The sequence below is a fragment of the Delphinus delphis genome, chromosome 3 (genome assembly GCF_949987515.2).
Source record: "Delphinus delphis chromosome 3, mDelDel1.2, whole genome shotgun sequence".
Lineage (NCBI taxonomy): Eukaryota > Metazoa > Chordata > Mammalia > Artiodactyla > Delphinidae > Delphinus > Delphinus delphis.
Window position 1 is genome coordinate 154,712,974 of NC_082685.1, and position 27,479 is coordinate 154,740,452.

The 27,479-nt window shown below is 34.0% G+C and overlaps 1 protein-coding gene across 2 annotated transcripts in view; it reads left to right on the forward strand.

Moving 5' to 3' along the window:
- CDH12 (cadherin 12) overlaps positions 1-27,479 on the forward strand; it is a 405,814-nt gene that overhangs the window by 183,367 nt on the left and 194,968 nt on the right. For both annotated transcript variants that reach the window (XM_060009645.1, XM_060009644.1), the window contains one exon: positions 18,707-19,001. In XM_060009645.1, the coding sequence (XP_059865628.1) occupies positions 18,707-19,001 (295 nt within the window). The remainder of the gene's footprint in view (positions 1-18,706; positions 19,002-27,479) is intronic.

Below are 27,479 nucleotides of genomic sequence, written 5' to 3' on the forward strand. Positions count from 1 at the left end.
CTGGCTGCTGCAGTTCTTCTCAGATCAAATCATATTTCTTGTGAAAATAGTGTAGCGTTAACTGATGGAGCATAAACCTGAAGGGATAGTTCAATGGGTTTGTATTCTGAAATGAAAAAAAGAAGTCAGTTTTATTTGCTCTTAGACTCAGGTTTTGAATCAAATAATATTAGATGCATTGGGAATGTTAGAAGAGACTGCCTCAAGTTTGCATTTTAAATGTCCATGCTTCATTTTTAAGACCAGGATAAAAGTATGTGACAAAAAAAAGCATCTAGAAGTTATTGAACAATTTTCTCGTGGTGGAACAATATGTCGACATTAATTGATATTTGAAGAACTGATGAATCTCAGCTAAGAAAACATAGTAAATAAAAGTTAGTTTGTAAAAAATAAAATAAAAAAGAAAGAAATCAATGACTGCTATTGCTTTAATAAGGATTCCCTGCAAGTATCCTGCTGCAAAGTGTAAATGGGAGAAGCACTTCAAATCTGAGCACCTTGAAGGGAACTAGAGGACCCTTAAGACCCTTTTAAGATTGTTTCAGTATTTAATTGACTAGGTGTGGTGCTTTCAACAACGTTTTAGGTGTGTGTTAAATGTAGTGAAAATTAGATTCTTCTTTATATGTGTCATATTTTGAAGGAAGAAATCTTTTAACTTACCGTAAGAGGGAAGAGAACAAGAAAAGGCAGAGGATATTGGGCTGGGTAATGTACTAAAGGGTGGATTAACTTCTCAGGAGACCAACAGTGGTTCACCAAGGATATTCATTGCAATGTCACAAGAGAATAGATGGTTCTTATATGTTTAAATTTTCTTTCATGTGAGAAACCATTTTATTACTAGTCTTCTTGAAATGCTGACCCTGGAAATATTTTGTACAGACTTAATATCAATGAAATTTTACTCAGAAAATTGCAAATAATAAGTAAGCTGGTTTTCCTGATATTTTGGAGAAATACTTTAAAAATAATTAATGTATGACTTGATGTTAAAGTTATTAATGACACAAAATTATTAGGCCTTATTTTAAGCAGGAAATGATTTGTGTCCTATGTGCTACATAAAATCAACTTGAGATATAATATGCAAGAGAATATTAATGTTGGTACTAATAGTAAAAATTACCCATGATTTTGGGGGAAGGTCTAGAATTGCATTATCATTGGGGTGTATGTATGTATGTATGTGTATATATATATATATATACACACATATGTATATATATATAATATATATGTATATATATAATATATATATATTAATTTTGAAAGCTTAAATTTACTCCAGATTTACTAAAACAGATACTCTGAAGCTTTGTTCTTTCCTTTACTGCCTGTTGTTGCTCTATATCACTAAATGTTTTGTTTTTGTTTTTGCTGTGTATGTAGGTGGTGCTTATTATAATTAAATGCATAGGTCACTGAGGAGGAAAATTAACAGTTATATAAGGCACTAAGAAGAAAGTAAGGAGAAGGGAGAATTTATACCTCAATACTGAAGTTCATTTTTGTCTACTTCACACATAATTCCTGGCTTTATATTATAACTTCAGTCTACCAGACTGAAAGAGTCAAAAACAAGAGCAGTCTTTTTAAAAACATTTTTATGGCAACTTTTCCTGCTAAGGAAGTATATCCACAGCCCTCAAATCACTTCATATCATGTAATAACTTTTAAAACTCTTATCCTAAAATTGAAAACTATATTGCAAGGTGTGAAATTACTGTAGACTTTATGAATATTTTTAAATAACAGATATATTACTTAATATATAGTCTATTTGCTTTGGAACGTATGGATTTATTTGGTTTACCCAGTTGCAGGGAAAAAAGAAATAACTATTAAAAATACATGTATTACTGACATTTTCATAACTGTCATGAGAAAGAGAGATTCTTGTCCACATAAAAAAGGAAAGTAAAATTTTACTCATTGAACCAATTATACTCAACTATTTATTGTGTGTAAAAGTGTAGGGAAAAGGAGCTGAACGTCTTCTTTCTATATGCAGGTGACATAATTCCAGTTATATCATGGCATTTCTAGCTATTTGTCACAGTGTTCCATGGAGAAATATCATTTTTCGACTTATCCATCATTATTTACTTCAAAAGTGTATAATGTATAGTAGACTATTTACGGGTAAGATAAATTATATTGTAGCTTTAATTTCTCAGGTTTACAACTCTCACTTGTGACATAGAAGATGAAGAGATTTGACATCCATTTCAAGCATGTAACTATAATTTCATAAAATTTTATGTTCCACAATATATAATGTGCGATAAAAGATGTGAAGTGCAGAAAATACTCACCATTAACTACTTCTTCGTGACCACGTGTATGGGCCTTTAAAATAGGGTAAAATCTTGGGGGAAAATGTTTTTTGTTGTTGTTGTTGCAAAACTTCCAAAATAGATTAGAGTAAAATTAAAAATAAAATAAGAGAGCATGTGCATTATTAGACTAAGTCAGGATACCTGAGTCTTGTTTCTAGCCTCTCAACTGTCGAGCTGCAAAATATTGAACAAATATTTTAATATCCCAAACCCCAGGCTCTCATTCTCATCACAAAGGAGGAAAAGATTATTAATGATGTCAAAGAAAACAATATCTATAAAATAATTAGTATACTTATATAAATTACTCAAATAGAAAACATTAATATAATTATTAATAATCAAAAGATCCCATTTCCTTTGATTTATATTGTTCTCTACACACGTACCCAAGTCTGATAATAAAGCTTATGTCTACTAATTTCACTCCATGTTATTTTTCCTGTGTTGCTAATGGAGCTTGAAATTGATGTAGTCCTTTTGAATTTCAACATAGATCTAGTCTCAGTCCCTGATAATTTTTGTTGGTACTGACTTTTTCTTCATATAAATTCACTAACACATTTATACATGAAATTATAATGAAATACATTTAATGTAATTTATCTTATCTGAAGCCATCAGGAAATTAAGGCTCTTTTACTTGTGCGTTAAATTTTATAGGCACAGAATATTTTAATGTATTAATTATTATTAGGCTGCTTTCATGAGTCATCTGGCCCCAAAAGAGTGGCAGATAATTTCACTTGGTGTAATGAAAAAAACACTGGGCAGAGAGTTGGATAACCCAGATTCTATTCTGATTTCTGTAATTAACTCCATGATACTGAGGAAATCACTTAGCCTTTCTGATTCTCAATTTCCTCAACTGTGAAATGAAGCAATTGAAACAACGTTCTCTCAGGCACTTTCCAGTTCCAAAGGCCTGATTTTATGTTGTGACAGAGCCATGCATTGAGGCTATTTTTTTCTTTTCTTTTTAAAGGTATATCTCCTTCTTCACCAATTGAAATTACACTAACTATTTTTGGAATAGCTGATCCCAAGTATTATTTAGTTTAAGAGTTGCCTATGATGAACACAGCTGGGAAACAGCCAGAGTGGTTGGTTTCTCCAGTCAAGAAGTTATGCAGTGGTTTGGACTGGTGAGTTCAAGAGTCATGGTAGAAATAGTTCTAGAACATGAAAAAGCTTAAACCTCAAGTAGAATGCCTTTAAAAAAATTTTATATGTGAACTGATATCTATATATCTGAGCTGACTGCTCAAATGCATTTTTTTTTCGGTATGCGGGCCTCTCACTGTTGTGGCCTCTCCCGTTGCGGAGCACAGGCTCTGCGGCCATGGCTCACGGGCCCAGCCGCTCTGCGGCATGTGGGATCTTCCCGGACCGGGGCACGAACCCGTGTCCCCTGCATCAGCAGGTGGACTCTCAACCACTGTGCAACCAGGGAAGCCTTCAAATGCCTTTTTATTCTTCTTTCTATGAACAGAGCCAATAAGTTTCAAGCATCATTAACAGCAATGGTGTACTCAAAACCAACAAATGATATGCCGAGTTCTCAGAGAAGGCTTCAGGATATAAAATGAGTGGCAACTTTGTCATATCTGCAAGCATAGAAGGATCACAGAAGCAAAGGACTCAGTGTTTAATAAGGCAATGAATTAAGCCTATTTTAAACTAAAATACATCATTATTTGTATGTGAACAGAATCAAAACTTGGAATTAAAGAAACATTACGTTCAACACAAAGTGTTTCCTGCCCCACAATGGTGGGGAATCTGCTTGGGCAGCAGCTAAATTGTGGTATCCTAAAGGTCCAAGCAGAGAATTTCAAAAGCATTCTGTGCATTGTTACAAGTTTTCCAGATGTACACATGATTCTGGATCGGGGAAAGGAACTGGGGAGAAACTGTGGACCCTGACCCTGTCTCATTCAACATATTCTGCATACTGATGTAGCTGTTAAGCTTTCTTTAAAAAAAATCCCATATTAAAAATAAATGCTTAGAACAGTTGGCTTAGAGAATACTCATAAGAACATGATAAAATTAATGAATCTAAGCATTTGATTAAAGTTTAATTACTGGTCATTATTTGAATGGCAAGTGGAGCAGAGGCCTTCACCACCGCGTGAGTGTCTGTACATAAGGGGATAGCACGTTTCATCTGACTTCACACAATGATTTACATGATGACAGCTCTGCTCTCAGTCCTGAGCTCACCACACACCAGATCAACTACCCAGATTTCCCACATTATAAAGTTAAGATTGGCAGACATTTTACTCTTACTTAATACAAGAAACAGTCATTTTAAACCATATAAAGGATGAAAAATTAGCAACAATAAAATCTTTTGCGGTTTTTTTGCTGACCTTGCTGTAGAACATTAGATCCTCTATCCATGTTGATCTTTGGGGACTTACTGATGGATTTGCCCCCAGATCTGTGGAATGCAGTCAGTATTCAGTAAGTGCTTATTGTATGGAAAAAGAAGGTGGGTGGTTCTGATTTGGGGTCAGTTAGACAGGATTTTTTTTTAATACCTGGCAAAACCAAATTCAGAGTAGGAGATTTATAGGTTTATTCTACATGGAAAAGTCTGAATGATTCCTGGAATTGACACGATGGTGTCAGAATGACTCCCTCTCTCCTTTCCTTGTTTCTCTCATCTCAGTCTGCCTTTGTGTGTAGACTTTGTTTTCTTCTGTTTTCGAGGTGTCTCCATTATTGTCCAGCATGTAGAGTGAGATGGAGAACTATCTTAATAGTCAAGCAGGGACTTCTTTGACCGGAAAGGCAGATTCTTACTAACATTGACCAGATCTGAGATCTGAGGTCTCTGCCCATAGAATGGCCAAAGGGACAAAATGCAGTACTTAATAACATCACTAGATTCACACAGGGGATTGGTACAGGATCACTTATACAAAGGAAGCAGCAAATGTGTTTACTAGAAATAATAAAGATATTGGTAGGAAAAATTAAACAAGCAAACAAATTCAATAATGTGTTAGAAAATTGGAGCACATAACCAAGAAAGCAAAATTATCTCTTTAATTGAAAGTCACGACTTACATTTTAAAACTAAATAACAATAATATTTGATTTCTGTAATTATCTACATGTGTCAGTTTTCTCTTGCTGCATCACAAATTCCCACAAACTTAGCAGCTTAAGACAACACCTATTTATTAACTCACAGTTCTGCAGGTAGAAATCTAGCACAGCATGACTGGGTTCTCTGCTCAGGGTCTCACAAGGTTGAAACCAAGGTGTCAGCAGGGTAGAATTGATCTCCTTGCTATTGTAGAACTGAGGTGTCTTCATACAGCTAGCAATGACGTGGGGACTGCCCTCAACTCCCTTCTGTATTAGCAATTTTCAACATGGGTGTTTGTTTTCTTCCAAGCCATCCGAAGTATGTGTCTCTGACTTCCTTTTTCTACACCTAGGAAAAAACCCTTCTGCTTTCAAAGATCACATGTGATTAGATCAGGCTCACCAAACATAAAGTAACCTTAAGGGTTAAGTCCATAGTCTTCCCAGTCCCGGGAATTTTACAGGGAATGTACACCAAGGGGAGAGAAACCTTAGGCAGTATAGTAGAATCCTGCCTATCACACCATATATGTTGGAGTTCAATCATAATTTAGAATTAAGGCTTGATTTGGATTCAGTTCTGTATTATTTATGATCTAAAATAATACAGTGAAGTATGATCGGACCCTGGTTGATCTCAGAAATTCTGTCTATAACTTACCTTAATCAGCAATCAATGATATATGAAGAGAAAAATATTGTAACAAGCAGTGAAAGGAGATCAGTAAAATATATTTTTTTAATTTAGGAAAGAATGCAAATATACAGTCTATGGTATTCGTATGTCAGTTTCAGGAAAATGTGCTACAAACACACATACATACATGATTCCATGGAGTCTATGAATTAGTAGGAAATTTCAATCACAAAGCAACTCAGTTTCTTCTGAAAAGTAATCAAACTTTGAGAGATTTATTCATTTCAGGTCTCAATCAATGTCAAATTAAACATCTGCCCTTATAATCCTGAATTCTTTGTTTTAAAAAAATTTGACCTTTAAAAATGCAATAGCCTGAAATCAGTTTATTTCACTCAGGCACCCAATACTACGTATCTGCTAAGAAGCAGTCAAAATTGAGGTTCTAGTATCTGTGAAATCTGTGCTCATTTTTCTTTTTTTTTGTTCTTTCCTTTTAAGGTTAAAGTCAAATTGGACCTATTGTCTCTTTGGTGGTTTCGAGGGAATCCTAGTAGCCCTAGTGGGAAGTGAATCCTGAGAATGATTCTTTCCTTAGTGTGTTTATAATGAGAGCTTTAAAAAAAACATAGCTAACCTATACTTAGAAACAAGATGTAACCTACTGCATTTCTTACACAGAATAGTAACTTTATTTCTCTTTAACAAATTGAAATTTAACATCAAGGTTACTCATTTTTATACTTTTGGCAAAAAATAATATTTAAAGTATAAATTATCATGCAGATAAGATAATATTTATGGCACTGTTATAGGATATAAGACTGAGAGAGATGAATTCTTAACAGTAAATTTGACATAAAGCTTAACTCATGATACAAAGAAAGCAACCTATTTAAGTAATTGGATTTTTTTTTTGTATTGGTGATATTATACTTTCAAAATCCACTTAAAGTAGTTACTGTAAAGTGAGGAAAGGAAATAAAAGACTTCAATGAGATGGCTTTGTGCTTTAACACATAAAGCAATCCCCACAGTAATGCATGTTACAGAAAATGGGTCACCTTCAAACCACCCTTGAAAAAAAGCAGATAATATAATTTCAGATTGTGTTCTTAGAGTATTGTTTTAGAGTATGTACATCTACTTGACCTTTATTCATTTTGCAGAAATGTGCATGTGTGAGCACATGAAAACATGTATAACTACCACCTCTTTCTCTTTCTTTCTCTCACATACAACACGTACACATGTCTAAACATCCTCCCACAAATTCCCATGTCTATTTGTGTGGTTATTAGTAAATTGTGACAAAGAAACCACACGTGTTAATGACTATTTCTCTAATTAAATAGTTACTCCATTTCATCTTTAACATAATTGATTTGTATATGTTTCAAAGCAAATTATAGTATAACCATGGGCAGAAACTCAGGAAAATAATTTTCATTGAAGAATTTCACTGATATAAAAGTTAACTATATTCTCTTCAACATAAATATTGTTCACAATTTTCTAGTTGACTATTAATTGTTCCAAATCTATAATTGACACAGCATATTATTTATATGATTTCTAACTATAAATGTAATATCACTTTGTACTTTAAGAAAACACAAATATAGCATTTTTAAAATTATACAGCATATGCTTACAAACATTTTCTATAGAAAATTAGGTTTGAGAGGCATGAAACTATAAAAAGAAACAGTATTTCCAATGGATATCTTTGTTGTTATGACACATAGTGTTCCCTACTGGACTCTGGACTCCTGTGTCTTTGAGAGCAAATACTACGTGATGTTCTCTAGAGCCTAGTGCAATCACTAGTGGGCAGTCCAAAGCATTTTTGAATGAAGCCAATCTCAGGAATGCTTCCATAATAATGCAATTGGGTTTTGTTCCAACTGATGTCACAGAACACTTGGGTAGCTAGCATCTGTGGCTAAGCTAATTATGCTTACCAAATTAAAAGAAAGCTCCTTTGGTTTAAGTGCTAGTCGCATGGGATTAGACTACCTGATTGCAATCTCAGCTTTGTGTCTTTCTGTGTGTGTCCCGAGCCAACTTGGCCTCTCTGTGCCTCAATTTCTATATCTCCCAGATGGGGATGATAATAATAGGGTTGTACTCATATGGTTGTTTTGAGTATTAAAGTGTATAAAGTATATAAAGCCATTAGAAAATTGTATAGCCAAAAGTAGAAGCTTGATAGGGTTTCCTAACATTATTTTGTGTCCAATTAGTTTTCTTGCACCTATTTACATAAATTGATATAAGTGAAGTGGAAACAAATATTGCTATCCTGGGCTTGTTTGGATGTAAATAGAGATAAATGAAGGGAAGTGGACATTATGAAGTTAAATTCTCTACAATATCCTCCATATTTTATGATACAAATATTAGAATACACATTTTACGTATGAGGATTCTGAAGGCCAAAGAAATTTGTTAACTTACACAGTAACATCCAGGTAAGAATGAATGGGTTTGGGACTCTAACCCCAAATTTTGATGCTCATAATCATGGATTTTAGATCAATCCATGTTTTATATTAGAGTTAAGATTTGGGTCTGTCTGCTTTATTAGAGTTATTAGACGCATGTACTAAGAAGTTAGGATAGAACATGTAGCTTTTGAAAATTAAATTTTACATGTTGAACTATTAGAATTTAGTATAAAAATTTTATCTATAAGATTTATTATATTAGGATATCATTTTTTTTGAGAGTTAAGTAAAGCTTATAAAATGTGTAACACAGTGCCTGATATTCAGTAAGGGCTAATAATAAAAGTAATAACATAGAGACAAAATAGTAATAACTTAATAAATGATATCTAGCTATAATGTTGTATTATGATTATTAATAATCCATGATTATTGGCATTATTTTTTGTATATTTTTGGCATTTATTTTAAATCTAGAATAAATCACACAAACCTATCTAGTATTCTGAAAAGTAACAACATTTGAAATCGTACATAAAATTCACTTTTATTCCAAATAGAGATTCTGTTACTGACAATTTGATGACTAGTTTATTGTGGGAAATGTTTTTTTTTTACCTAAAATCTGGCTTTGTGAAAAATGTTTTACAGCTTTGGAAATGTAGGAAAGAAATTATTTTAACCTTCTTCCCCACATTTTTCCTCCCAAATCCAGGTACCATGACAATGACCTCTTAAACTTTTACAGAAATACCTATTAGTATAGTGTGACACTCTCAAATGATATGATATAATCTGGTCAAGGTAAAGTTGTAAAAGATGACAATCTAAAAACATAGTTAGGATGCCCCTCACATGTAACCACACATGCAATCTTCAAGGAGAAAAAGAAAGATGAAAGAGAACATTGGGTGAATAGTATATATTTTTCTTTAATGGGATGTATAATATATCCAAGCATAGTAGCTTTTGTTGCTCCCAAGCACTGCAAATTGTCTTTGTTCTTCTTTGCCCTTCCTTGGCTTACCTTGGGGGAGGTGTGGGCCCTTTTGAAATGAATTTCTACTCTCTTAAATAGAAGGTGAAATATTTCCAGATGATAAATAGCTTTGGGTCTGTAACCCAGGCAGGGGAGTTCTCAACTAACATTGGGCTGTTAAAGGTAATTTCCAGCCTTGTAAAGTGATATTCCTTTTGCTCAAATGACAACAATCAAGCTAGGAAGAACAAATGAGTCCCCTCAGGGAGCAGAGTGGAATAGAATGTCAAATATTCTTGGACGTCCAGTGGCTTACAAAAGAGAGAAATTTTGCATTATGGCATTACCCAGGCAGAGTTATAGATCATCTTTGTGTCTGGTCTTCTTTCACAAATAAACAGTGCCTTAAACATAATCTAATCACTTTGTAGCTGATACAATGGCCACTGTGAGGTTCTTGAGAACTAAGCAGCTACAAAGAAGACAAACTAAGTATTTTATGTTCACCAAGGACAATGTAGCAAAAGTAGTTTGTTTTGTACATAATAAAATTATTTTGTCCAAAGAAATTCACATAAAATTTTCTCATACTCATTTTGGCCCATTAATCTGAATGAATCCTGTATGTAAATAAAAGTTACAATATTACTTCCTAGCTCATGCACTAACTGCTGAACCATAGTACTAAATCATTCTACAGCCTTCATAATCATAGATTTTAAAATTGGAAATAAGTATTACTGTTTACATGCTGTTATTACAGCAACATTTACTGAGGCATGCCCTGTACTGGGAAGCTTTCCCCTAGACTGAATGTATTTATGGAGATGGCTGGTGGAAGATGTCTGTAATCTGTGTTACAAGGATGTCGGTATTAAGTAGGGCATGCTGTTATGGCACCACATTGGCTCTTACATACTTAGAAGCTGAAGAGATATTCTAAGATAGAAAAGTAAAGATTTAAAAACACACTGGGAAGTTTCACCTTCTAGCAGACATTCAGAATGGGGCCTAGTTTCCTGAGAAAGATAATGATGAGAAAATAATTAATATAAATAGGCATGATTCTTTTAAACTTAAAGAAAACACAGACACAAAATCCAAATGCAATGATTGAAACTTTCTTGGATATATGTTCAAAAAAAATAAAGAACTAAAAAAGGTATTTGGAGAGACAAGAGGAGAAAATTGAATATGGCTGGTTATTAGGTGATGATGGGCATAATGCTGAATGGGGTGGTGTGGCGGGCATCAGACAGTTTAGCCCATTTCTATAAACTGATAAGTGTGTGAAGGATTGGTGACAGGTCAAGTAAGTTCAAAACTACTTACAAGTATTTATATTGAGAGGGTTCCAACTAAGGAGGGGCAATTCTGAAAAAGACTCAGAAATGCCATTAAGACTCTTAAATGATTAAGAGAAAAGGAGAAAGACATGCAGGGTAAAACATAGAGATTAACTGATAGTCTGTATACAGAATTCCTTCCACCTACATGATAATGCATGGAATCCAGACATAAATGAGCAGAAGGTAAACAATAAAGAAATTTTGAAAAAAGAAGTTCTTCTGTAGAGAATCTGGAAATAATTAGGGCAGTGATGGAACTCCACTGTGGTTAGAATGTCCCCAACCAAATATCTGAAATTAAAAGGAATGATTGATTCTCTTTCCATTCAACCTAGGACAAAACTGCAATCAAAAAATTCAACCCACAAGTTCAAAACTCCATCCTTAAATATGAACAGACAAATGAGAGTCTTCAGACATTTAAGGAAAGCCAGCAATATGAAAGTCAAAGGCTCAAATACCAAAAACAAAAAAATAATCTAAGGAACAGAAAATTTAGGAAACACACACACACACACACACACACACACACACACACACAAATTAGAGTCCTCAAAAAGATTCAAGAATTCCCGGTGTCCACAAAATAGGAGCACAGTTCTATTAAAAGGGGACATTCATAGTAAAGGAAAAAAATCTTGGAAATTAATATACCTGTCGTATGTGTGTGTACACACATGGGTATATGTGTATTGACTTTGAAAATGCTGAAAATAATCAATAAATAATTTTAAGATAAATTTTAATTTTTTCACAAAATAGACCAAAAGATATAGAAATGAATGACTGTAGAAAAAGTATATTATTTACAGAAGGTCCATGAGATGTAACATTGAGCATATGAATTCCAGAAAGACAACAGGAAACATGGAGGATAGAGCATAATCATGGAAATAATCATAAAAGGAAATTTCTCAGTGCTGAAGGAAAATAGTTTTTGAACTGAAGGAACTTACTAAGTGCCCGACCCAAAGAAAGAAACACAAACACATATCAACTCACATCTGGAGACAATGTTCAAAACACAAGCACACATAAACACACACTTGGAGACAGTGCTCTAAATAATTAGAATACCAAAATAAAAATAAGATTGTAATTTTAGAGTAAAATAAAATGGGGAGAAGAAAACAGACTCTCTACTTGCAATGGAAATATAATCAGACAGACATCAGTTTTACCATTGGTTTCTAGAAGACTAGAAACATGCCTTTAAATGTGTGAAGGGAAAATTATTTCCAATCTAGAACTATATGCCCAGACAATAATTAAGTATATGTGTAGGTAAAGAAATAAAGGCATTTCTGACATCCAAAGACTAAAGAAACTTACCTCTCACAGACACATTCTCAAGAAGTTATAGGAAAAGCAATTATACTCTAATAAATATGTAAAAAATAAATAAATAAAATAAATAAAAAGAATACATCTACAAATGGAACAATTCTCATAGAAAAAAAGTTATAGGAGATTGGCGGCAACAAACAAATTAGTCAACTAATATAGAAGAAAATATAAAATCCAAGAAATAGTGTTTCAAACCAGGAGATTAATAAAGAAAAATTCCAGGTTGAAAATCATACAAATGCTCTAGTTTGGAGTAGGAAGAAAGAGGGGTCCCTGAACAACGTATGTTTCGAAAAGGAGATTTGATGTTGGCCCTGAGAAATGAGGTGAGCTTAAAGATATGAGAAAAGCAAATAATACAAACAAAAAGATATCTCAAAAAACTCCATATGCAAAATGAAAATATTGTAATCATATTGACACTGTATGTTATTTGGCTATGAACAAATATATGTACATTATTATAATTATCAAAAGAGTGTTAGTGTTTTGTTTAGTTTTATTTTATGTTTTAGCAGCAACTGATGGAGAGGGCTTTGAAGGCCTATGTATTAATCGGGGTTCTCCAGAGAAATAGTCAATAGGATATATATTTATTTATTATCAAGAATTGGTTTGTACAATTTTGGAGGCTGACAAGTCCCGGGATTTGCAGTCAGCAAGTTGGAAACCCAGGAGAACACATGGTATATTTCTATTGCAAAGACCAACAGGCTCGACTCAGAACTGATGTTTCAGTTCAAGTCTGGAGGCAGAATAAAAACCAGTGTCACAGCTTGAAGGCAGCCAGGCAGGAGGAGTTCCCTCTTACTCATGGAAGGGTCAGCTTTTTTGTTCTATTCAGGTCTTCAGTTGATTGGATGAGGCATACCCACATAAGGGACCACAGTCTGTTTTACTTTGTCTATTGATTCAAATGTTATTCTAATCCAGGAATATCCTCACTGATATACCAAGAATAGTCTTTGACCAAGTGTCTGGGCATCCTGTGGCCCAGTCAAACTAATACATAAAATTAACCATTAGAGCTTACTTTTAAAAAAGAGACCAATAAATAAATAAATACATAAATAGACCAAATTGACAAAATCTTTATGCTTAATTCTGTATAATACAGACAATGGAATTCAGGGATGAGAAAGGGAAGGAGTTTAAGGGGACTGTAAAGGTGTTAATGTTATAATAGTAGAAAATAGAGAACCACAGTCACGTTGTATGATTGAACTGAATTCAGACCCAAAGTACACGTATACTATTCAGACCAGTGTTTCATTGATAACAAGTACAATAAGAGATACTAAAACTCTACTGGAAAAAAAAGAGGTGGCATGGGGTTTGCAAGTCAATAAGTATTATTCAAATTGATAAAAGAAATACTATTATAACATTTTTTATTTAACAAATATCCACATTTTTTTTTAATAAGAATTCAACAGAAACAGTTAAAACATGATTTCCCTGGTGAATGAGACTGAGAAAAGGAAGGTAAAATTGTGCATTACAAGCTCTTCCATACTCTGATTTTAGCCATTTCAATGTAGTACTTTGATTAAAATACCTGTGATTAACTTAAATAGATGTAATAAATTCATACTTATTGATAAAGCAAATTGTTATATAATCCATCTAAAATTCAGGTTATAAAATAGTATGTAGTGTACCATAAAACCTATAGATATATAATTAATAAAGTAATTTGCAGGTATATACATCAAATGAAATACCTGTTCACACAATTTTTGATTTTCTAGCCAAAACTTTTCAGAATCATACATTTCTCCTCCCAACATCCTCCATGCCCTCCTCATGCCTGTAACCACCCTAATCCTGGCAAATAGCAAATGGAAATAAAATCATTGCTGGGTATAGTGATATAAAAAGTATTTCCCGGGGCTTCCCTGGTGGCGCAGTGGTTGAGAGTCCGCCTGTCGATGCAAGGGACACAGGTTTGTGCCCCGGCCCGGGAAGATACCACATGCCGCGGAGCGGCTGGGCCCGTGAGCCATGGCCGCTGAGCCTGCGCGTCCGGAGTCTGTGCTCCACAACGGGAGAGGCCACAACAGTGAGAGGCCCGCGTACCACAAAAATTATTTCCCATTTTATGTGCACTCTTCAACCCAGAGAAAATAAGAATAAATTTCTTTTTTTCTGCAGCAGTTTGTAAAATATAATCTGAGAGATGCTAGTAAACACTTAATTTTAGATTAGCTTTCTCAAAACTTTTAGACACTGGAGTTCAGATTTGCTTACACTCCGAAGCTAGTCCTCGGTATCTTTTTTAAGCCTCTCTCGGCATCTCATTTTCACGCTACATCTGAGATGACTTGGAAAACATCAGAAAATAACAACACCACTTCCACAAAACAACTGCCTGGACAGCGCATGTTTCTATAGCTATCACTTATGGAACTCTCTGGGAGAAATTTTATTTTAAGTGTCAATACTAAAAGATGATATTATTGGATTTGGCTGCTTCAGTCAGTAAATATAGTCAGCGCCTACTCAGAAACAACTTTTTAAAAAAAATAATCAGAATAAGAAATATTTCTTGCGTTATTTTTAAATCACTATAAAGGAAAATAATTTTATCCTTGTGGAACTATTATCTTGCATGGAACTTAAAGCCGCTGTGTAAAATGGCATCATGTGATTGTTCATAGTTAACACAACCCAAAGATTCAGCAAGTGAATCCTTCTGTAACCCTCCCGCCTGCTAAATGCAAATAAAACTGAGAAGTAGCTTCATAACGTAAGCTAAGCCTGAGTTGCCTTGCTAAAAGTTTAAGAAACTGAACTCATCTGTAGACATCAAGTTCTGGAATCATTCAAGATTCACAATTTTTTGATTCATAAAATTTACATTTTTGGTCTTTATAATTACCCTTCTATTTATATTTACCTGTTTATTTAAGGAATTAAGACAACACACACATATTCATCACGTTTATAAAAGGATAAGCAAAACCCATTGAATCATTCAATTTCCTTTGAACAAATGTAGTACAGATATTAAAAAGTAATTCTGAAAAGTTTCAAATTATACTGAAAATGATTATGGTATATTGTTATTGAAAATGTTGACTTGTTTCTCATTTTTATATCATGTATATATATATTTATAATCAGATAATATTAGATATACATATAAAACATATACAAACATATTTCTATATGTATACCCTTTCATTTATATATGAATATATGTGTATATATAATGGAAAGTGTATAAAATGATAAAAGAAGTTATCTCTAAGTAAGAGGGTGATAGGGATTTTTATGTTAGTTTACAACATAAACTATTATGTTATATATGTTCTCTATTCAAATTATTTTATATGTGATACAAAGCAAATTCTGCAATACCCAACATCAGGCCAACATCATTTATTTAACATTAGAATTGACGTTGCAAAAATACCAATACTTTTAGCTAGTCACGCATGTACTGGACTCAATCAATACTGAATAACTAATTTTATTTTATTTATTTAAAAAATATCTTTATTGGAGTATAATTGCTTTACAATGTTGTGCTAGTTTCTGTTGTACAACAGAGTGAATCAGATATATGTATACATATATCCCTATATCCCTTCCCTCTTGAGCCTCCCTCCCACCCTCCCTATCCCACCCATCTAGGTCATCACAAAGCATCAAGCTGATCTCCCTGTGCTATGCAGCAGCTTCCCACTAACCATCCATTTTACATTTGGTACTGAATAACTAATTTTAAACATTGCCCATCAATGCTGGGCACTGCAGGTGATCTTCTTTAAGGTATTAACATGCAATGAACTGCTGTAACCATTCTAATCCTCTCAAGAATTTTACATTCATCCATCTCATTTTCAGTTCAAATTTAACATATTTTCACATATTTCTTCTGAAACTTTAATCTCTGCAAAACCCAAATTTAAATTAGAAGGAAAAGGTAGAAGTGTAAAGAGTAGCAGCAACTGAATTTAATTTGGATGTTGAATAGAGCTGAAAAGACATTTGCTTTTTTATTCATATGTCAGTTTGAAAAGAAAACAGTTCTGATTTTGGCTAAATGAAAATCTTTTTTGGTGACTCTACTTGGATCACATTGTAAAAACCTACTTAAAATTTTCACTTGCTTCCACAATATTACAACATATTCTTTGGAGCCATTGGCAAAATAGATCCAGTTTATAAAGACATTTGCTTTTGCATTGGGCTTTTGCTTGTCTCATATCTTTAGGTAAATTTGAAAGTAAAAGTAAATGTTCATGTGTTGAATATCTTTAATAGTATGGATGAAATTTGTAATTTGAAATTCTTAAGTTCAAAGAACATTTATCTACAGCTTGATTTTATGCTTGAAACTTCCTATGCTTCATAGCAGTTCATAAAATATTAGGAGGAAAAAACGTCTTCCTGTCATTCTTTGCAATTTTCCTTAGACTTGAGTAAAATATACAGAAACTTTTAAAGAAAAATCAAAACCTGGTACCCCCTTATAATTTTCTCATTGTTTAAATTATATCATTTACCCAGTACAAATCCTTTGCTTATGCTCTTATAAAACATACTTTCAGAGCAATTTGAAGTAAATACAAATTCACAAAATGAATAAAGTCATTTTAATAACATGAATATGAAGGATGACGTTATTTTACTGAAGCTAAAGCAGAATGTTGAGTTTAAGAGAAAAGATGTAGCCAAGTTGAGTTTTGTGTTTTGGTATTACTAATATGAATACACAGAACGCCTATTTGCAAAGGATAACTATATAATTTAAAATATTTTCAAAGCTTTTATGTTGTGTTGAAGCATTAAGAAAAACAACTCATTTTTACCCCAAATTTTGCAAGACACCTATACTTGTGTGAAAAATTTAAATCACAGCCCAAATGGCTATGGTCACTTTAAAAGTTTAACATTTTATCTTTGACTGATCCGTTGACTGGAATGAGCTTTTAAAAATAAAAATTTGGGGCTTCCGTGGTGGCGCAGTAGTTGAGAGTCCGCCTGCCGGTGCAGGGGACACGGGTTCGTGCCCCGGTCTGGGAGGATCCCACATGCCGCGGAGCGGCTGGGCCCATGAGCCATGGCTGCTGAGCCTGCGCATCCGGAGCCTGTGCTCCGTAGTGGGAGAGGCCACAACAGTGAGGGGCCCGCGTACGACAAAAACAAAAACAAAAACAAAAACAAAAAAACCCACAAAAAATAAAAAAAATAAAAATTTGAACATTGAAATCAAATGGCTGTACCTAAATGAGTGAGAATAGTTTGAAATATTTTAGATCAGCATTTGGATAAAAAATAATATTATTTATAAGAATATGTATCCTTTTTAATTTAAATAGAATGTAAATCTATGTTATTTATGAAATATATGAGTACACATATTTTTAGAGAATTATATATAATGAAATATTTATATCATATTATTTATCTATATACATTTATTCTTGGATAATTTATAGATCTCCAAGACTATGTCCATCTATCATTAATTCTTGGACTCCAGATTGAAAAACACTGATTTACAGTATCACAATAATAATTTCTCTTCTCTTTGGTCCTCTCCCTTATTATATTGATGTGTGTCTTATTCCATACTGTATTATAGTGAATTATACATGTGTTGAATTTCAAAAGAACTTAGCAGAAATTAAAAATTTTCTATATTATAACATTTCAAATATATAGAATGGATTAGGGCTAACCATTTGCCTGTGAATCTGAAAGGATAATCAGTTATTCTACCCATTGCTTGGCTGAGTAATACTGAATAACTCATTGAGAGTCAGTCTGTTAAAATGAGATACTCCATAGTACATATCTGAAATTGACCTGGTATATCAAAACTCTCCTCTCCTTTCAAATGAAAAGGCTCAGTGTTTTCTGATTTTTTTTTTTTTTTTTACCATATCTCTCACTGGATTCACGTCACTGATTTCTAGCCTCAGAGTATTTGGAAGTTGTATGATTTAATATATATGACCTAATTTATTTTAATACAACAATCATTTTAAATGAAACTCTAAGTACACTTGAGTTGTGCATTTCATTTTATGAAAATTTTATCCCCCAAAGTATATAAAAGAAGTAAGTGTTCAAAATAGTTGTATTTATGCATGTTGATGGATTTGGGGCTGTACTTCTAACCTCTGTAATGCATGGAGAAATAAGATGGATTGACAGGAGAGTGAATGAAAGGATAGGGATATGATCTATCTATGTGATAAGTCGAAAGCTTATATGATTAAATTGGAAGATAAACAGTGGAATCTCTGAGATATATATAGGTATATATAGGTGTCCACCATACATTTTTTCAACTTTTTTTGTGTGTTAAAAATGCTTATAATAAAAAAAATGGTGGGAAAAAAAAGGAAAAAAAAACATAAGATTTTGGTTTAACTTTTCTGGTAAAAAAATTATACTGCAAGTATGGCTTTTTAACGTGGGGCCATCTCTTTAATGGTGTTTCTCTGTCTCTCTTTCTCTCTCTCTCTCCCTAAAGCTCCATTCTGACTTAGATAAGGGAGAGGGCACTGTTAAATACACCCTCTCAGGAGATGGCGCTGGCACCGTTTTTACCATTGATGAAACTACAGGGGACATTCATGCAATAAGGAGCCTGGATAGAGAAGAAAAACCTTTCTACACACTTCGTGCTCAGGCTGTGGACATAGAAACCAGGAAGCCCCTAGAGCCTGAATCAGAATTCATCATCAAAGTGCAGGATATTAATGATAATGAGCCGAAGTTTTTGGATGGACCTTATATTGCTAGTGTCCCAGAAATGTCTCCTGTGGGTGAGTAAGCGAATCAAAATTCTGTCAGATGAGACGAGGCCTTTTCAACATTTATTTTCTCCAGGTTGACGGAAATATCTGGTTTGTAACTCAAGATTATTCCTGCACTGTAGAGGATACAATTAATTTCATTTACTTTTTTTTTCTACTTAACTTTATTTTTTCTTCCTGCTCCATTCTAAATATGTGAATAGATACAAAAATATCTAGGATATATAACATGCTTCACTATTTTACAATCTTTGCATTTCCCTGAATTCATGGAATTCCTTTGTACTTTAAGTACATAACTCACTTTTTACAGTAATTGATTGTCATTGCAAATTCAGATGCCTACACAGTGTGAAGGTAACATCAAATACCAGATAGTCCTTCTTCACTCAAAATAAATTATTCAAAGTATGTATTGCATCTGAGTCTCAAAGTGGTTCAGAAAGGGATGTGTTGCATTCTTTGTAGCTATCCATAGAGACTCTGAGAAAAGGTATTGTACCCTTTGTGGCTATAAGTAACCTACAGTAGTTATTCCATCAAACTAGGAAGCAAATATCATTATGAAGTCATTACTAGAATAAATTTACAGTTAAGCTATAGTATCATCATCATTCTTAATAATTTAAATAAAATATAAATTCAACAACTTCAATTCTCAAAGTCCTATAATATGTATTTTAAGGTCAATGAGTTAAGGATTCCAGCTTTACTGACAAGTTTTAATTATAAATTTTATTTCTTAGTCACCACTGCCAATCGCTCAATTTATTTCATAGTAACTTCTGGTTTCTAGCACATGTGTAAGATAAAGCTACTCATCACTTCTAGGTTTCAATTTGAAACTCTCGTATATGAGCCATTGTTACTATTTCCCATGTGTGACATTTCTCGGAGGGTTTCTGCTGTCCCCCACAACCATCCCAGACATGCAAGGAAGATTGCACAGACTACCCTGAGGGCGACACAGGTTAGTGGCTGTAGGAGTTGTCACATGGATTTACCATAAATGCACTTGAAATTGTGTCTGTGACCTTATCAGGTATTCAAAGACCATATTCTCTCCTTCACTTAAGAAATCAGCTCAGAGGAGTTCACTTCGATTTAAAATTTTTGTATGCATATTCAGGGCTGCAAATCTTTTATTCAGTTTCTGCCATTTTTTTTTTTTTTTGAGCTGCCTCTTTTACGTGGTGTTATGATTGCTACAGGTTTAGAAATACAACTAGGAAAAGATATTAGAAACTAGTCCCTGAAAATGGGGACAGCTGTTTTTAAACTTGTGTCTTGGTTTTACAGGGGCAGGAAAATGAAGGCAGTACTTTGAGGAAAAGTATGACCTTTAAGAAGACAATGCAATCCAGTACATAAATTCTTTAACCTGGTGCTTATTTCATGTAAATTGGAAATATTTACACGAATTTATGGCCTTTAGTGACACTTTATTACTGAAACAGCATCCTTAAAGCAAACACACACATCCCTCTACAGTATTAGAAAGTTCTATCTTATTAGATAAACAATTAGTTTTTTTGTGGTGCCAATTAGGATAAAGGATAGGGTCGCAGAGCTGAGCCCTGATATAAGGAGTTTGCAGCTAGTGCCTGGAGAGAGGAATAAATCTGGGAAATCAGGCAAAGGGGAGGTGAGTGAAAGAACAAAGTGGGTCCAGCTTTAGTACTGGAATGAGACAGAATTTGCTGTGCTGCCACGAGTTATCAGAAAGATCTATGCAAGAATAGGTTCTTTAAAATGTCTTCCCATGTACCGTAACTGAAATTTCTCATTGGTTATTCAAGAGACCTTAGTAAATACCTAAACTGGTTTCCAATGCACCCTCCCTTTTAATTTTTTTCTTTTTAATAACAGAACAGTATTTCTTTTGAGTGTGGAACCATAACATATGTCATGAGTTCACCCAGGTATTCTTGGACTATATTAACATAACATGCCCTTTTCAAATAAATACTAAGAAGTAGAAACACCACTTGCAAATTCAGTATTAGAAATGAAATACCTATCAGGCACTACTTTTGCCATCTTCTGGAATCCTACCTATACACCTATAACCAAATACACCTGTTAGAGACCCAGTTAGATTTGCGGTATTTCTTGTTTTGGCTTTTACCTGAGCAACTTAAAGCTAGCCAGAAGATGCTGTGTGTCCAGATATAACATTTATGTCCCTAGAGCTCCTGAACTCCATTCCCAAGCACACCCTTCTTACCATATGGAAATGGTTTAGTGCTCTAAGTCACTTTATCTAATGATTATTCTTTTCTTTATTTTCTTTTTCCACATTCCTTCTAGGCAATTCCTGCTTCTGTATCATTCTCCTTGGAATATTAAAATAATGTTTAGTCAACACCAGATAGAACTAGCCATGGTGTATTGGGCAATATAACTATTGTGGCAAATCTCACTGTTGGCTTTGTATATCTGTGCTTGAGGTATCCTCTAGGAGATAACTGTCCTTTCCCAATAACTGAGGATGTTCTTATTTCACTTTTAATAAAAGACTCAACCAATTTAAAAAGAATAGAGTAAAATAGCTTATTGTCTAATGCAAAAGGTCAAGAAATAGTCTATTAAGCAAATGTCAGTTTAGCAATAATGGATTGTACATCTGAACATATGATGAACGATTAAACCAGGAATAAAAAAAAAACTAACAGGAAAATTACAAAAAAAACATAACTCTACAAAGGGAGGATGGTGGTGAGCAGGGTGGGTGGAGATTTTAGAGGAAAATCAGTATTTAAGATTATAAGACTATAGAATATATTTAGTCCCAAAAGTTGAAGAAAATTCTCATGAATCTATGAATTGTTTAAGAGAAAGGTCACTTTGTCACTTGTGCTACATCCAATATGCCATGGAAGTAATTGATATTCACAGATAAAGTGCTTTTACTCTGACCTAAGGAAATTACTTAATGATCCAGATATTCCCCAACTCAAAGTTTCTCCTTGGAGACAAATTTGGACGTTATGAATGTGGTCTTAATTCTATAAGATCACTAGAGTAACAATGAATTATAGTAATGTGCCTTCTTTAATATCTGATGATTTCACATCAGTAGGGTGTGCGGTTTAAGTTACTTTTCCTAGAGTGCTGACATGTATAACATCTTTAAATCCATATTCATACCTGCATTGTCTTCCTCAGCCTGAGCTAAACCAGTTTTAGGCTGCTGATTTGGTTATTCGTAACCAGGTCCCTATGACACATTTTATAGATGTCAATTGTGAATCATGATTTATTAAGTTAAGACCTACCATTTCCTGAGCAATAGGTAGGGACCAGGTGACCTAATAGAGATTTGCATTCCTTGTTTTATTTAGCCATTACAATAACTCCGTGCAGTATTGTTTACTATTTGATCTTTATTTTTCTATGAAAATTCCTATGGATCAGAAAGTAGGAATTAATCCCAGGCTCTTTAGAACAAAGTTAATTGCAATCAGTTGTACCCTTTTTCTAGGGTTAGTGGCTTCTAAAATTTCTTTGGGAGCTTTAAATTTATTTTTTAATCTCAGATGAACTTGTGAAGACTTCAGAATTCATATTATATTATTGTATTATATTATAATTTGAGGATGGGGGTCCATGCTTAAAACAAAAAATCTGAGGAATATATCTCTTATCCACTGATTTTAAAAAAATGTTTAGAGAAGTTTAAATAAAACAGATATACTTAAAGGAAATTATACTGCTGGTTTCATAGAAAAGTAAATAACATGTACCCCCTTGCTTTTTTCTATGAATTATATTTTGATTTACATGGAGTTTGGGGATATATTCCAAGATGAAATTGTTGGTGGAGTTTTTGGTAGGTTATTAAACAGAGAATATTTTCTACACGGTCACACCTAAATAGTCCAACTCCAAGAAGGAAATAATGAAGACTGTGACTATACTTAATATTAATTTATTATACCTTTATTATGATTTTGAAACATACGTAAATCTCCACACTTCCTTGCTTTCATGGAAGTGTTATAGAAAGAGAAACCAAAAAATGATAGAAAACACCTTATCATACAAGCCAGCCATGGCCACATAGAGCAGCTCAAGTAATATAGAATGAACAGGCAAACTATCATTGGTTTCTATCTGTGCCCCATAAGCATAGTCCTTGTTAGGAGACTGGAGAAAGAATGTTGGCTGTTTCCTACAAATAAAAACATTCTCCTTATACAACCAAAATACATTTATTAAAATCAGGAAATTAACATTAATGCATTATTACAATCCAATCCTTAGACTCTGTTCAAGCTTCATCAATTGTCTCCATAGTGTCTTATATAATAAAATGTTCAAGGTCAAAATCACCTACTGCATTTAAATGCCAGATCTCTTTAGTTTCCTTCAGTCTGGAACAGTTCTTGACATTTTTGACTTCCATAACCCTAACATGTTTTTCCTGACCAGTTATTTTTTAGAGTGTCCCTCATATTGGGTATGTCTGATGTTTCATCATGTGAAAATTCAGCGTATGCATTTTTGTTAGGTATATCACAGAGGAGATGCTGTATTCTTCTTGTTGCATTCTGTCAGGTAGAACATAGTTTCAATTTGTCCTACTACTAATGATGTTCATTTTTATTACTTCACAAAGGTTGCATATTACTTATCTATTGCTGCATAATACATTGACTAAAAGCTTGGCAATGTAAAATAACAAGCATTTATTGTCTCACAGGAGCATGGATATCCAGGAGTGGCTTAGCTGGGTACCTTTGACTCAAGGTCTCTCAAGAAATTGCATCCAATCTGTTGGCAGGGGCTATGGTCAACTGGGGGGAGGTAGGAAATTGCTTCCATGTTTATTCATGAGGTTGTTGGCAAGCCTCAGTCCCTTGCATGGACCTCACCACAGAGCTACCTTGCAATATGGCATCTGCCTGGCTCCAGGATGAGCTAATAGAGAGCTAGAGAGAGAGAGAATATCTATGATCAAAGCCACAGCCTATTTATAATCTACTCTTGAAAGTGATACCCTATCATTTCTGCCATATTCTAATCGTTAGAAGTAAGTCCAGTCCACATTCAGAGAATGGAATTACACAAGAGCATGAATACATGGAAGCTGGAATCTCTGAGGGCCTTCTCTACCTACCACATCCACCACTGTCCCCAAAGGTATGTCATACAACATATACTCAGCCCCTTTCTAGGACCCTAAAATCTGTTTTCCCCTGATTGTATTAGTTCATATTCCAGAAACTCATCATATAACTCAAGTCCAAGTGCAAATGAGGTTCCTTAGACTTATTTCCTCTTGATCTGTAGACCTGTGATGCTAAAGAGACCAGCTGCTTATCTCACATACACCCAACGTACAATGGTGAGATAGGCATAGGATAACTTCTGTAGACATTTCTGTTTAAAAAAGGGGAAAAGGCACAGAATAAAAAAGAGTTACTGGGCCATGACATTTCTGAAATCTAGCTGGTAAATGCTGAATGCTCTTTGATTAGGTACAAGGGCTGGGAATATTTGTCCACAGATCTCAGTTCCACTATCTGGGCTCTTGGTTCTCCATTCTGAGTTATCCTTTCTTTTTCATGAAATATAGCATGTACTTGAAACTAAGGAACTCTCTTTCTTGGCTTTCCTCACTGTACAATCTCCAACTTTCCTTCTTCAGTCCACTCTTGTGATGTTTCTACATGTAGAACTCTTTTTAAGAACTTTGTAGGTGCTATGGCTATCCCAGGAGTCCTCATTCGTTTCACTGAATTGGACAAAAAAAAACCCCAAAAAAGTCTTCAACATAAATTCTTCTCTACCTTGGCCCTATTGGAGATGCCTGAAAGACAAAGCCCTCACATGAATTAGAATCCTTATTGTTTGCTGGAAAGAATCTTTGAATCACACATATCATTAAGCTCTTAAGAGGGAATTTTGTCTGACTAGACACAAAGCCACAAAGACCATGATCTTACTAAGGTCCTAACAAAACATTTTATAGTCACTCTCATGGCTTTATCTTTTGACCATGCTCTCTATGTCTTAGACTTAACCTTTGCTTAAAAGTCATTTCTTAATTTTAACATCACATGCCATCTGGAAAGGCCAGGAATGTTCGAAAGAAGTAAGACCTGGAACCTTTTGGTTTAAAAGTCACTAGGTTCATTTTCCATTGTCCAAATAAATATAGGCAACAGTTTTGCTAAATTTCTGTCATTGCATAACAATGATGTATTTTCCTCTAGTTCCCAATAAGATATTGTTACTTTGTTGCAAGCCCTCACCTACAGCCCTTCCAAGTGAGTGTTGATTCAACCAACAGTGTGTTCAAGGCACTACTGCCTGACAGTGCAACCATTCCCACATTTTAAGTATTTGTTATGGCAGCACCCCACTACCAGGTATGAAATTGGTATTATCTAGTACTATATAACAAATTACCCCATGATTTAGAGGTTCAGAATTTTAAATATGTATTATCTCTTGGTTTGTCTGAGTGTCTCTGCTTCAGAGTTATGGATTTCGAGTTAAGCTGGCTATCCGGAATATGGTCTCATCTGAAGATTCACCTGTGTGAGGAAGCAATTCCAAGCCACTCATGTGGTTGTTATCTTGGAATTGATATCCTTTCACTTCTGCCATATTCTATATATTTGTTAGACAAAGGTGTGAATACTGAAGGCAGTCATACTGAGGTCCATCTTAGAGATTGTCTATATTAGGTGATGATTCTACCGTAAACTTACTCTTTATCTTTTCTGTAAGTATCACATATTTTGTTAAAGGTATCTTAAAACTGGAGGAATAATTTAGCTCTCATCACATTTTCAAATTATCCATTTATTAATTTATATCTGTGTGGTCTCCAGGTTTTAATTTCTATTACATTGATTCTAATCGATTGTATCAACAAAAAATTAATCAGTTGATCTAAGAAAGAATTGGAAAATTTTATTTGAGCCAAATTTGAGGATTATAATGTGGGAAGAGCATCTCAGAAAGCTCTGAGAACTGTTCTGCCCTGTAGAAGTCAAGACACAGTTTATATAACTTTTTTGAGATAGAGGGCTGTGCATTAAATGATGTATTATTAACAGTTTACATAATCCAGATTTAAGTGCCAATGTGGTGGGTCATGTGACCCTTTACAAGATCAAGAAGGAATATTATCTTGTAAAAGAATGAAATTAGAATGAAGAACACTCCCTAACACCATACACAAAAATAAACTCAAAATGGATTAAAGACCTAAATGTAAGTCCAGACACCATCAAACTCTTAGAGGAAAACATAGGCAGAACACTCTATGACATAAATCACAGCAAGATCCTTTTTGACCCACCTCCTAGGCAAATGGAAATAAAGACAAAAATAAACAAATGGGACCCAATGAAACTTAAAAGCTTTTGCACAGCAAAGGAAACCATAAACAAGACCAAAAGACAACATTCAGAATGGAAGAAAATATTTGCAAATGAAGCAACTGACAAAGTATTAATCTCCAAAACATACAAGCAACTCATGTAGCTCAATATCAAAAAAACAAACAACCCAATCCAAAAATGCACAGAAAACCTAAATAGACATTTCTCCAAAGAAGATAAACACATTGCCAACAAACACATGAAAGAATGCTCAACATCTCTAATCATTAGAGAAATGCAAATCAAAACTACAATGAGATATCATCTCACACCAGTCAGAATGGCCATCAACAAAAAATCTACAAACAATAAATGTTAGAGATGGTGTGGAGAAAAGGGAACCCTCTTGCACTGTTGGTGGGAATGTAAATTGATACAGCCACTATGGAGAACAGTATGGAGGTTCCTTAAAAAACTAAAAATAGAACTACCGTACGATCCAGCAATCCCACTACTGGGCATATACCCTGAGAAAACCATAATTCAAAAAGAGTCATGTACCAAAATGTCCATTGCAGCTCTATTTACAATAGCCAGGACATGGAAACAACCTAAGTGTCCATCAACAGATGAATGGGTAAAGAAGATGTAGCACATATATACAGTGGAATATTACTCAGCCATTAAAAGGAACAAACCTGAGTTATTTGTAGTGAGGTGGATGGACCTAAAGACTGTCATACAGAGTGAAGTAAGTCAGAAAGAGAAAAACAAATACTGTATGCTAACACATATATATGGAATCTAAAAAAAAAAAAAAAAGAAGGAATGTTATCTTTTAAGGAGTTGTCTTGTTGGTGCCTGCTCTTTATTGTTGAGCAGGTATTCCTGCTGATGGGGGAAGTTAAGTCAATGCATAATGCAGATACACAATGCACAGTGAGGGGAGAGGGTAGGCCAAAGGGCAGAGAAGAATTTTTATATTTAAATTTTTCTTGTCTTGCCATAAAACATGAGTTTTATTTCACAACTGATATCATTATTTTAAATTTGGCCAATGAAAGCTTCTTTAAGTTGAGTTTTATGTCCTTTTAATATTACCCTTAATTAGTTGAATACTCCCTTACTCTCTGGCTCAAAAATATGT